The sequence below is a fragment of the Nicotiana tabacum genome, chromosome 2 (assembly GCF_000715075.1).
Source record: "Nicotiana tabacum cultivar K326 chromosome 2, ASM71507v2, whole genome shotgun sequence".
Lineage (NCBI taxonomy): Eukaryota > Viridiplantae > Streptophyta > Magnoliopsida > Solanales > Solanaceae > Nicotiana > Nicotiana tabacum.
This window is the reverse complement of record NC_134081.1, coordinates 76,523,131-76,537,421: the sequence shown is the minus strand read 5'-3', so window position 1 is coordinate 76,537,421 and position 14,291 is coordinate 76,523,131. Positions and strand designations below refer to the sequence as shown.

The window sequence follows — 14,291 nt, the reverse complement described above, 5'->3', positions numbered from 1 at the left end:
TGCCTGTTATTACCCTACTATATTAGATTATTCGTGAACTATATGGTTGACATTCTTATGTAACGCTCTAAAGTTTAAAATTATTTTTATTGCCATAATATTTCATTTGTATTGTCAGCAATTTAATCTCATGCATTGATATTTAAGTTATTTCCGTTTTTATAGTATCTTAACTTATATAGTCGAGATTCTTTTCCGTACTTTATTAACTTATATGGTCGAGGTTCTCACGTTTTCAAATTATTTAAATATCTTAAATCAATTGGTATCACGCGCTATCTTCAAGCAAGTGTACACGCGCTTCTAAGACAGCAAATTTTTATATTCTTCTGTCGCAAATTTTAACCGTCCCTCTCCCATTATTTCACTTTCTATATTTAAAAGGTCAGATCTCGAGTTGAGTCATAGTTGATCAATTGACAGTTTGAAATCAAAATGAGCAAGTGTAAATAAATTTATTAGAAGCTCATGTATAGTTACAATCTTGTAATCAACAACAGACTTAACATATTTTAAGCTTTTATCTTTGAAAACCAAAACTACTTGGTCAATAAGATATATAGTTGTTAACTAAAATGGTCTATCAAACACAAGCAACTTTGATATTTCACACAATTATAGTTAGTGGAATATAGATCATGAGGTGTTATTACACCTAGGTCAGATTCAGATTCAGAATTTAAAATTAGTGTGTTATGTTCTTTATATATACTATACTTATTCACACACACATACATATATATATATATATATATATATATATATATATATATATATATATATATATATGTATGTATGTATGTATGTATGTATGTATGTATGTATGTAAACAAGCCAAGCGCGAACAGGATCTGCACCTCCCCATCGCGAACGTGACAAGAATCATTCGCCGGATTCTCCCACAACATGCAAAAGTCTCAGACGATGCTAAAGAAGCCATTCAAGAATTGGTGTCCGAATTCATCAACCACATCACTAACATAGCTAATGAACGTTGCCATAGGGAACAACGCAGGACTGTGACAGCTGAGGATGTCATTTGGGCAATGAATAAAATTGGGCTGACCAACTACGTTGGGCCTCTCACCCTATACCTCCAGAAACATCGTGAACAAGAAGCCTCGGGCCAACGGATCAGGCCCAATACTGTGAGGCCCAATGTGGAACTTGGGCTGGCACGGCGTACTGGGTCAGCCCAAGTTTTGCCGATTAACTATGCACCTGGGCCGGGTTATCCATACCCGCACTTCCCGCCGAGTGGAGTGTTTTATGATCCAGCAGTTCATGTTATGATGAATGGGTTCAGTGACATGATGAATTACATGAGGAGTGAAGAGATAGGGGAGAATGATGGGCCAGCTGAGTCATCATCTTCAACTGCTACTAACTATGGTTTGCCAACTGGGGTTAATGATCCATATGGACACTTCAAACAGTGAACTCATGCATATATATGGTCATAGCTGGAGTCAGTAATGCTTTGTGTTGTGCTTTTAAACTTAATGTCTTTTAGTTTTTGCTTTTGTTTGTGGGGTGTTGAACTCTATGTTAATGATGTACTAGCTATCTGTTTAATAAATGCGCTTATAACTCATCTCCTTATCTTTGAACCTGGACATGAAGATTATTAAATGGTATCATGATACTAATATATAGCCCTGATCGATTCGTTTTTTTTTTTTTTCCTTTCTTTCTTTCATTTCATAAGAGAATATCAGTAAATGGAAAATGGAAAAAAATGCCGTCAAAAGAATTTAATAATGTTGAAGCTGCAAATCTGGTTGCTATGAATAATACTAGAGATGTTAATAAGTACTACATGAAACTCAAGGGTATACAGGGAAGTGCGGCTCAAAATTTAACACCGTTGAAAAGTGAGAAAGTTAGTAGACCTTACTTAGTGTTAGGCTTAAGCTTAATTGCCCAAAGATACTAATGATATTGTACTTTTTTGCCAAGCCCTCGTGGTTTTTTCGAGAGGTCTCACACTACATCTTATATGTAGGTTTCCAATTTTTTCAATTACTAATGCGGGACTCTATTTTTACACACACGACAATTTCTCCCTCAAACTAAGTTCTACGTGGCTCATACCATGATCCAAAGGTCTCTCCTTCAAACTAGAGGAATTTACACGTAATACAACTTATTTAGTACTTAATTAAATAAGTTACAACTACTTTTAAAAAATTATATAAAATAAAATTTATTTTAATCTACAACTTTTCATATCCCTAAAATCTCTCCCTTAGATTCTCTTACCTAAAACTATCCTAATATATCTCTCTTGAGATTCTTTCTCACCTAAAATGTATTTATCCATATTAATTTTCTCCCAATTTTTCCATTAAAAGATTCAAGTATATCCTAATGTCCCTAACATCTTTCCTCCCTTTTACGTATATAATGTATCACCCCCCATCCTTCATCCACCCCACTACAAAATTCTTATACCCTTCTTCATACTCCATTATAGTATATTTTTTAGGAAAAAGTCTCAAAAATGACTTTGGGTATTCGAAATGGATCAATTATAACCTCCGTTTAAACTTGAGTCCAAAAATGACCTTGCCGTTATTAGAATGGGTCTAATAATGCCCTTGTGTTATTCGAAATGGATCAATTATAACCCTCGTTTAAATTTGAGCCCACCAATGACCCTGCCATTAAAGAATGGGTCTAATACTGCTATTTCTCTCAGTTAGTAATGATTAGGGGTGTAAAATGGATATTTAAAAACCGACAGAACCGTGCCGAACTAATTTTTAGGTTTCTTTTAATAAAACCGTAGGTTTTTATATAAATCTATAACCATACTGATAATTAGGGTAGGTTTTTTATTTTATAAAAATAAACCGAAAAAATATTGAACCGTACCGAATAAATTTACATGTGAATATATGATTCACATGTAAATATATTCGAACCGTACCGAATAAATTTACATGTGAATATATGTTTCACATGTAAATATATCGGACCTATTATTAGACCCAGTATAAATATATGTTTTACATGTAAATTTATTCGGTACGGTGCGATATTTATATATTAAGTTTAAAAATGATAATGGGTCTAATATTTATAAAGAATGGGTCGAATAAGTTTAATATTTATATTTATAAATAATAATGTATGAATATAAATAATGTACAAATTTTAACACATTATTATTTTTAAACTTAATATATAAATATATATTTCAAATGTAAATTTATTCGGTACGGTTCGATATTTTTCGATTTATTTTTATAAAATAAAAAACCTACCCTAATTATCATTACGGTTATAGATTTATATAAAAACCTACGGTTTATTAAAAGAAACCTAAGAATTGGTTCGACACGGTTCTGTCGGTTTTTAAATATCCATTTTACATCCCTAATCATTACTAATTGAGAAAAATAGTAGTATTAGACTCATTCTTTAATGGCAGGGTCATTGGTGGGCTCAAATGTAAACGAGGGTTATAATTGATCCATTTCGAATAACACAAGGGCATTATTAGACCCATTCTATAACGGCAAGGTCATTTTTGGACTCAAGTTTAAACGGAGGTTATAATTGATCCATTTCGAATACCACAAGATCATTTTTGGACCTTTTTCCTATTTTTTATCACTTAATTTGGCTTCTCTGTACAATTACTAATAATATATAGTAGTATATTATATATTACATTTTATACATTATATATTATATACTTATATATATGTGTATATAGTATAACATAAATTAAAGGTTGACTGTAATAAATTATTCTATGATGAATTTTAAAAGTATTACTTAGTATTTGTATATTGTATAATTACTATGTATATGTATTACACGTTGTGTATTATGTCTTTATATAAAGTATAATCGTTAAACCTAATAATGTAACGATCCGGACGGTCGTTTTGAGAGTAATAGTCCTGAATCCCTATTTACTGTTTTTCCCGTATCTTTTTTTCTGCTCATGTGACTTGCCGGGAGGTTTTGTTTGTGGTTTCGGAGTGTTTTGGGATACTTAGTCCCTAAAACGGAAGCTTAAGCCTTAGAATTTGACCGTAGTCGGAACTTTATGAAGACGACTCCGGAATGGAGTTCCGTCGGTTTCGTTAGCTCCGTTGGGTAATTTTGGACTAAAAGGTGTGTCCGGATTGTGTTTAGGAGGTATGTATCTCATTTAGGCCAGATATTATGCTCTTCTGGCTCGTACAGAGGCAGTTGCTTCCGACTCTGTCATTACAAGTATTGTTCCTGTCTATCATAGAGATGTGTCGGTCTTATTTGATTCGGACCCTACTGGATATAATAATAAGACAGATACTATAATAAAAATAAAGTAAAATGGAGAACACAACAGCAAGTATTCACAAAGCAATAACAACACCGCACAATGATATAACAACAGGGGCGCTCCCGAGATACCGTCTCGTAGTCCCAAAAGTAAACATACAAGGAGAACTCTCGAGGTACCGCCTTGTAGTCTCAAAAGTAAATGTACAGGGGGGACTCCCGAGGAGCCGCCTCGTAGTCTCAAAAGTAAATGTGCAGGGAGAACTACCGAGGAACCGCCTCGTAATCTCAAAAGTAAATGTGCAGGGAGAACTCCCGAGGAAATACCTAGTAGTCTCAAAAGTAAATATGTAGGGAGAACTCCCGAGAAACCGCCTCGTAATCTCAAAAGTAAACACACAACTCAAACCGATAAATACAACAGTTGACAGCAAGAATTCTACAGTTAAGACTGATAAATATCAAGGGAAAACAGGAAATCAATTAGGCATGCTGCACATAGTTCAAATAAGCAGTTAAAGCACATAGACATGGGATATTAGACTAAACATGTAACTATATATGCTGGTATAACTCAAATTAAAGGAAAACATATTACTATTCAGTAAAATAAATCGGGTTTTTACAACAAATAGCCCGTGTACGTACTCGTCACCTCACGTACACGGCGCTCACATATCACAACAGTACCAAATCCTAAGGGGATTTCCCCCACACAAGGTTAGGCAAGCCACTTACCTCGAACCAAGCTCAATCAATCGGTAACAATGTCTTTTCCATGAATATCCGACTCCGAATTGCCCAAATCTAGCCAAAAATAATTACATATCATAAATACAACTATAATAGACTAATCTAATTAATGAAATCAAGACTTTAACAAAAATTTTGAAATTCGTCCTAAAAGGTCGACCCGGGCCCACGTCTCGGAATCAGGTAAAAGTTACAAAATATGAACACTCACTCGACCACGAGTTCACCCATACCAAAATTATCAAAATCCGATACCAATTCGCCACTCAATTCCTCAAATCAACTCACCAAATCCCTAATCTCCAACTCCCAATTTTCACTTTAAATACATACTAACTAGGTGGAAAAATAAACGGCAAAGGGACAAATATACCCTTCTACTTTCGAAAATGGTCTAAAAATACCCCTCGTTATACTATTGGGTTATCCATACCCCTGCAGTCATACTTTGGGTTCAAATATACCCCTCATTTAAACGGAGGGACACGTGTCATCGTCCTGTTGGTCAATTCTAAATATCTTCTAATTAATTAAAAAGACTCATTATCAATTCTAAATTTTTCCAGTTTTTTTTTTTGTAAAAACTGGAAAAAAACAAAAAAATAATTTTTACTAAAACTGAAAAAAACAAAAAAATATTCCAGTTTTTACAAAAAACCTGCTTTAAAAAAGACTAAAAAATATTTTCTAAAACAATATTTTTGTAAAAACTGAAAAAAAAAACTGAAAAATAATTTTCTAAAGCAATTAAAAACTGGAAAAAACTGAAATATTTTTAACTAAAAACTGAAAAAATATATATTTGTTTTTTCAATTTTTACAAAAACATTACTTTAGAAAATTATTTTTTTTTCAGTTTTTAAAAAAATATTATTTTCGAAAATATGTTTCAGCTTTTTTTAAAGCAGGTTTTATTGTAAAAACTGGGGAAAAATATATTTTCATTTTTTTTTCAGTTTTTAGTTTTTCGGGTATGAGTAATGGGTCTTTTTAATTAATTAGAAAATATCTAGAATTGACCAACAGGATGATGACACGTGTCCCTCCGTTTAAATGAGGGGTATATTTGAACCCAAAGTATGACTGCAGGGGTATAGATAACCCAATAGTATAACGAGGGGTATTCTTAGACCATTTTCTAAAGTAGAGGGGTATATTTGGCCCTTTGCCGAAAAATAAATGGGGAAGCAAGATTATTGATCAAAAATAAGCACAAGGGACTTACCTCAAGAAATTCCTCGAAAATGATCTAAATAATCACCCTAAACCGAGTTTGCAAAGTCCAAAATGACAAAAATCATGAAGCCCTTCAGTTTTAAACACTGCCTAGGCTTCTCGCTTCTGCGGTCACATTAGCAGCTTCTGCAGCACCGTTTTTGCGGTCCGTCCCTCGCATCTGCGAGTCCGGGAGTACACTAAAATGTCTTCAATAAACACAACGACGAATGAGTCAAGATAGGGTCGGAACACATTGTGCATCAAATGCATAAATATTGCTGGGGCATTGGTCAGCCCAAATGACATCACAAGAAACTCGTAGTGACCATACCGAGTCCTGAAAGCAGTCTTCGGGATATCTGGCTCCCGAATCTTCAACTGATGATAGCCTAAACGTAAGTCAATCTTGGAAAACACTCTAGCACCTTGTAACTGATCAAATAAGTCATCAATACGAGGCAAAGGATACATGTTCTTAACTGTGACTTTGTTCAACTGGAAGTAATCAATACACATCCGCATAGAGCCATCCTTCTTCTTCACAAATAAGACAGTAGCACCCCAAGGTGACACACTGGGCCGAATGAAGATTGAAGCAGTGCAGAGTTGACCCAGATCGTCCTCAGCCACGGAGATCCGGAGTTTCCTGGGTTTGGCGGGGTATTATCATCGGTTCGTTGAGGGATTCTCATCTATTGCAGCACCCACGACCAGGCTGGCCCATAAGGGTGCTCCGTTCAGGTGGACGGAGGAGTGTGAGGAGAGCTTTCAGAAGCTCAAGACAGCTTTGACTACAGCCTTAGTATTGGTATTGTCTACAGGTTCGGGGTCTTATACTGTATATTGTGATGTATCGCGGATTGGTCTCGGTGCGGTGTTGATGCAGGACGATAGGGTGATTGCCTACGCGTCCAGACAACTGAAGGTGCATGAAAAGAACTATCATGTCCACGACCTTGAGTTAGTAGCTATTGTTCATGCCTTGAAGATATGGCGGCACTATTTGTACGGTGTTCCTTGTGAGATTTACACCGATCACCGGAGTTTGCAGCATTTGTTCAAACAGAGGGATCTTAACTTGTGTCAGCGGAGGTGGTTGGAGTTGCTTAAGGATTATGATATCACCATTTTGTACCATCCCGAGAAAGCCAATGTGGTGGTCGATGCTTTGAGTCATCGGGCGGAGATTTTGGGGAGCTTAGCATATCTACCAGCAGCAGAGAGGCCATTGGCGTTCGATGTTCAGGCCTTAGCCAGACAGTTTGTTAGATTAGATATTTCTTAGCCAAGTCGAGTATTGGCTTGTGTGGTCTCTCAGTCTTCTCTTTATGATCATATCAGGGAGCGTCGGTATGATGACCCCCATTTACTTGTCCTTAAGGACATGTCCCAGCACGGTGATGCTAAGGAGGTCACTATTGGGGATGATGGTGCATTGAGGATGCAGGGAAGACTATGTGTGCCTAATGTGGATAGCTTGCATGAGTTGATTCTCCAAGAGGCTCACAGTTCATGGTACTCCATTCATCTGGGTGCCGCGAAGATGTATCAGGACTTGAGGCAGCATTACTGGTGGAGGAGGATGAAGAAGGACTTAGTGGAGTTTGTGGCTCGGTGTCTAAATTGCCAGCAAGTTAAGTATGAGCATCAGCGGCCAGGTGGATTGCTTCAGAAGATAGAGATTCCGGAGTGGAAATGGGAGCGAATCACTATGGATTTTGTTGTTGGGCTCCCACGGACTCAGCGGAAGTTTGATGCAGTTTGGGTGATTGTGGATAGGCTGACCAAGTGAGCTCATTTCATTTCTGTGATGACTACCTATTCTTCCGAGCAGTTGGCTCGAACTTATATCCGCGAGATTTTCAGGCTTTATGGCGTACCGGTATCTATCATCTCTGACCGGGGTACACAATTTACATCACGGTTCTGGAGGGCTGTACAACATGAGTTGGGTACTCGGGTTGAGCTGAGCATAACATTTTACCCTCAGACGGACGGACAGTTCGAGCGCATTATTCAGATACTGGTGGATATGCTCAGCGCTTGTGTGATGGATTTTTGGGGGTGCTTGGGATTAGTTCTTGCCACTTGAGGAGTTTTCCTACAACAACAGTTATCATGCGAGCATTCAGATGGCACCGTACGAGGCTCTGTATGGTAGGCGGTGTCGGTCTCCAGTGGGTTGGTTCGAGCCGGGAGAGTCTAGATTATTGGGTACAGACTTGGTTCAGGCTGCCCTAGATAAGGTGAAGATGATTCAGGATCGACTTCGCACACCCCAGTCCAGACAGAAGAGTTATGCAGATTGGAAGGTTCGCAATGTTGCATTCATGGTTGGAGAGCGGGTCTTGCTCCGGGTTTCGCCTATGAAGGGCGTTATGAGGTTCGAGAAAAAGGGCAAGCTAAGCTATGGGTGTTTAACGGGCGGGCTGGGACGGGTTGGACACTAAAAAAAACCAGCCCGTCCGTTTAACGTTGCAGGTTGTTAGCAGGCTGTACTTTTTCGGTTTTTTTTGTCCGACTGGGTTCGGGCTTAGGGGGCTGTTAGCGGGCTGGACCGGGCCGTGGATTTTTTTTTTTTAAAAGTAAATTTTATTTTTCTTATTCAATGTTATTGATACTTAAGTGTTTGCAAACTTTTAAGACTTAAAATTAGACTTTGAAGTTTAAAGTTTTAAATTTGATATTTGAATTTTATAATTTTAAAATTGAAATTTGAAAGTAAGTGGCTAAGTGGCTACAAAAAATTATTTAATAAGACCAATAGGCAATATGTAAGGATCAAGCTCCGAAGACTATCATTTGATATTTTTATTGAATAATATATAATACTTCAAATTAAGTTGCAAGTTCTTTTTTGATTTTGTTATTTTTGAACTTGCAAACTAAAAGTTTACAACAATTATAAAAAAAAATAGTACATCACATGCTTTGCATCATTTTTGTAAGTTCATCCATGTCAACATGAGGTTCTTGATTTCCGGCATTGGTTGAATCAGAACCATAAACCATTATATCTCCAATTTCTTGGTCCTCCGCTTCATCTACCTCGTCACGCCCTTAATTTCGTCATTTTTATCTTATCAAATCTCTGAAGCACACTAGAATATCCAAAGCGTTGCTACCTAATGAATGACGGGTATCTCCTAGTTTCTGCCTTGCTTGGCTAAATGCGCTCTCTGATGCGACTGTTGAAATCGGCACATTTAGCACGTCTCGAGCCATGGCCGAAAGAACAGAAAATTGATTTGAGTTGCTCCTCCACCAACCCAGTGGTAGAAATTCCTTTGTGCGGGGCTCTGCTGACTTTTGCAAGTAGAATTGAAGTTCATCAATATTCCTTCTACTGGTTTGTTGATGCTCCCCTACTGTAGACCAAATCAAATAATTTTCAACGCCATCTCTTATCATCCAAAGCACTGGTCCCAGATGTTGAAACTGAACTTGAAGGAATACTTGCATCAATATCAGGATTGGTCCAATATCCATATAAGAATATAAAGCAGTGATTAATTGGCGACAAGTAGTCATTTTGATAGAAGGGTTTAAAATAGCACCGATTAGGTAAATAGGGGGAATTGGGTAGAAATATTTTTTAAACTTATCTAGCATAGATTCAACAACAGAAGTATATCCTTCTTTCTTCTTCAGATTATGTAGTAAAAGATAAATTTCAGTAATATGAACTAAACCATTTATAATAGTAGGATAATAAGCTCCAGAAAACTCAAGTGTAGCCACATAAATGTTTTGTAAAAATTTTACAACATCTTTAATGACATCCCAAGTTCTAGATGTTAACAAACGACTAGGATCGGTACAATGAGAATTAGCAACTTCAGTTATAGGCATTCTATATTTATAATAATATTTTAAGAATAAATAAGTATAATTCCATCTAGTAACTATTTCTTCAGGCATGAGTCTTGGTTTTAGTCCATAGTGTACACATTTTTCTTTAAATGCATTTAATCTAGCACTTCTATTATTTTCTTGAATTACACCAACAGCTCTTCTAACTAAAGTGATATCATCTCTAAATAATTCAAGGCCACTCTTCACAATCAAATTATAAATATGACATGCACATCTAACATGAAATATTTCAGGAAGTGGTGGGTGTAGATGCAATTTTAATATTGTAATAGCAGCATTGTTGTTAGAAGCATTATCAAATGACACACACAAAATTTTTCTGCAAGATTATAAAATATAGCAACTTCATGGATAGTATTACTTATAAATGCACCAGCACGACTTTGATCTTCATCATATTTTAAAGCAATAATATATTTTTGCATACAAAAATTATCATCTATCCAATGGTATGTAACAGTCAAATAATCATTACCATTTACAGCACGACCAATATCGGAAGTAAGAGAAATTCTACAAGAAAGACTGGCGAACAAATAATGTATATATGTCTGATATTGTCTAAAAAGCCTAAAGATATCAGCTCTACAAGTACTTCTAGGAATACCTTTAAACAAAGGGTTATAAATTCTTTGAATATAAGTAACAAGATATTGTGAAGGAGCAAAACTAAAAGGTAAACAACCTAAAACAATCATTTTAGCTAACTCTTCCCGATCTTTCTTAATATCGTATTTACCCATTAACCCTCCAGTACCCGAGTTAAGTTTTTGTTGCCCATCTTCCTCATCTACTCCCCAATCAATAGGGTGGTTGTCTACCATGTGCCTACGAAGTTGACCCGTTCCCCCTCCCTTACCGGTCTCATGTTTATAAATATCCTTACAAATTCTACATCTTACATAATTTTTATCTTCTTCTAGTCTGTCAAACAAATTCCAACACTTACTTCTTAATCTTCGATTCTTCTTAATAGGGAGGGGAGGCCTGCTTGTATTACCACGACTTCCACCCCTAATATTTTGAGTTTGACATGCATTACCAGGTGTAGCTGGTGGTGTTTCAAGATTATCAGGTGATGGAATATCATCTAAATCATCATCTATACCATAATTTTCTTGAAGTCGCTTATAATCTATATTTAAATTTTCAAGTGAACTTTCAGAAATATGTGTAAAGCTACTAGAAGAACAAGCACCACCTCTTGATCTTTTGGAAGTTTTCTTACTACCACCTCTACTAGTGCACATTTTTTTGGCTGCTCTAAATATATCCATTATGTAAATTAAATTAGTAATTCTAAATAATAAAATAAATGTACACCAAAGAAGAGAAAGATATAAAACGAGTGTGCCGGGATTCCGGATGCCGCACTAAATTTGATATCAAAAATCAAACTTCAATTGATAGATCGATACTTGATAGTTGATACCACACTTCACTTGAATACTTGATATTTGATAAAAATAATTTTGTAATGGCTAAACTAAATATTTTATGAAACTTGAAATAATAAGTAATTGAGAATTTAAGAACAATAATCAATAATATCAAGAGAAAATTAGAGTAGTAAGAGAGTGAATTGTGAGAAAAATGAAGAAGAAGGAGGACTATTTATAGTTTTTAAAAAGTTAAAATTATAATTTATCAAATACTAGGGGTGTGCGGGCTATTTTCTTAAGGGGTAGGCCAAAATGGCCATTTCTGCAAAAAAGGGCCGTTGGCCAACGGCCATATTTGAATTTGACCGTTGGCAACGGTAAAAAAAATGTTAAAAACCGAGCTAAATCGGGTTGTAGCCCGTTAAAAATTCGTTAACGGGCTTAGCAGGTTCAGGTGCACCGGTATCAAAAAACTATTCGTTTGAAACCCGCTCCCCGCTCCCCGCCCAACCCGTCCCAGCCCTCCCCCACGCTACAGTATCGGGCTGACCCGGGCTGAACCGGGTTGTAAACGGGTCAGCCCGACCCGATTAACACGTATAAGCTAAGCCCAAGGTTCATTGGTGTCACGACACAAAATCTAACCGTCGTGATGGCGCCTATCGTGGAACTAGGCAAGCCACAACTCAACATCTCAACACAGAAAAATCTTTAAACATAAAGACGGAACCAATTTAATAATTTAGGAAAGCCTTTTTGAAAACAGAAATCTCCAAAATACGATACAATCCATCCCAAAATCGGGGTGTCACAGAGTACATGAGCTTCTAAATCAGAATACAGTCCACTACAGTGTCTAGAGAAATAAACTGAAACTACAACTAGTGATAAAGAAAGAGAGTCAAAGTTTGCGAACGCCGTGCAGCTACCTTGGTAGTCTCCGAACTCTGAAGCCGCAATCAGCAACTGTCGTCTTGACCAAAAATGCCTGGATCTGCACACGAGGTGCAGGGAGTAATGTGAGTACATCCAACTCAGTAAGTAACAAGTCCAAACTTTGGACTGAAAGGTAGTGACAAACTCAACCGGTGCAGATAAAATAGAAATAACTAAACAGAAACGTAGGCATGCTTTCAAATTAAATAGGCAACTCAAAATAGTAAAGTGAAGTAGATCCGAACAGTGTAAAGAATATAAGTAAGTTATCTCTACATGCCAATGCACATGTTGTATGTGATGCACCATGTTGTCAGCCTCATATGCTCACACTCTCGAATGCTCAACCATTCGGTACTGTATATGGCCCATACGGCCCATGAAAGATCCATCCTGGAACATATACATCACTGACTATAAGTCACCCAGTACCGAGGAAGGCCAATCCTTCCCTATGGAGAAGATCCATCTCCAGGTATCAAGTACTTCGGACAAGATCCATGTCCAAGGAAGATCCATCCCTCAATAATATCAACCGCGCTACTGGGGGTGTATACAGACTCCGGAGGGGCTCCCACAACCCAAGAGCTATCATAAAATCAGTATAACCGCTACGGCGTGCAACCCGATCCCACAACTGTCACTCATAATCAGGCTCTCAGCCTCATTCAATTATCAATCTCTCCAATCTCACTCACAGGCTTATAATATCATGAAAACTAGCCCGAAACAATGACATGATGTATCAATAAATAACAACTGAGACGGAGATATGACATGAAATGCATGAACATGACTGAGTACATAATATCAATGAAATAAGTGAGATGACAGCAAGAAACGACTACTAGGGGTCCTAATAGTACCGACATAAAGCCTAAACATGATATCTAGCATGATTGATAGCTCAATTACTTTATCAAAAGATGAAAACACAAATATCAACAAAATAGAGTCATTATACAGTGCCATGGAATCAACCAGGCCACCATTCTCATGGTGCATGCTCGCACGCCCGTCACTTGGCATGTGCATCACCTCAATACCAATCGTATAGCACATAGTTCGGGGTTTCGAACCCTCAGAACTAAGTTTGAAAGTGTTACTTACCTCAAACCGAGCAAATCCTACTCCGAAATGCCTTTGCCCATCAAATCAGTCTCCAAACGCCCCGAATCTAGCCACAAGCAGTACTGTATAATTAATATAGGCTAAAAGAATCAATTCTACAAGAAAAACACAAAATTATAAGCCAAAATCCGAAATAGGCTCGACCCGGCCCCCAGGCCCACGCCTCAAAATTCAACAAAAGTCACAAAACCCGAAATCCCATTCACTTACAAGTCTAACCATACCAAATTTATCAAAATACGACACCATTTGGTCATCCAAATCCCCAAAATCCACTCTTCAATTCTCAAGCCCTAAACCCCCAAATTTCACTTCAAAATATCACTAATTAGGTGGGGAAATCAGTGGAGAAACAAGTTTTATGATCCAAAATGAGTACAAAAAGCATACCTCAATAATCACCGCGAATGCTTTTAAACCTTCTGCCCAGACTTTTCGCATATACGGACCTAGTTTTGCACCTGCGACGCTGCATCTGCGGTGAAAAATGCTGCTTCTGCGAAAGTCACTTGCACCTCCAGGTTCCGCACCTACGAACGCGCATCTGCGCCCCTGGCCTCGCTTCTGCGGAATCACTCTATCCAAGATGCCCCCGCACCTACGTCCACTTGTCCGCATTCGTGCTCGCACCTGCGGTGCCCACTCCGCAAGTGCGGTTACACCAGTAGCAGCAGCTCTTCAGCTGCTTCATCAACTCAAAAATCAAGTCTGTTA

General features: G+C 37.4%; 1 protein-coding gene across 1 annotated transcript; it reads left to right on the top strand.

Annotated features, from left to right (window-relative positions):
- The first annotated feature begins 815 nt into the window (after nt 1-815).
- Nucleotides 816-1,439, top strand: LOC142166933 (nuclear transcription factor Y subunit B-4-like). Its single transcript, XM_075226827.1, has one exon. It carries the CDS (start codon nt 816-818, stop codon nt 1,437-1,439), a length of 624 nt encoding a protein of 207 aa, XP_075082928.1.
- The last annotated feature ends 12,852 nt before the right edge of the window (nt 1,440-14,291 follow it).

Bases quoted from the DNA above. Each gene is read 5' to 3' on its own strand.
- LOC142166933 (XM_075226827.1), top strand. From the start codon at position 816: ATGTATGTATGTAAACAAGCCAAGCGCGAACAGGATCTGCACCTCCCC.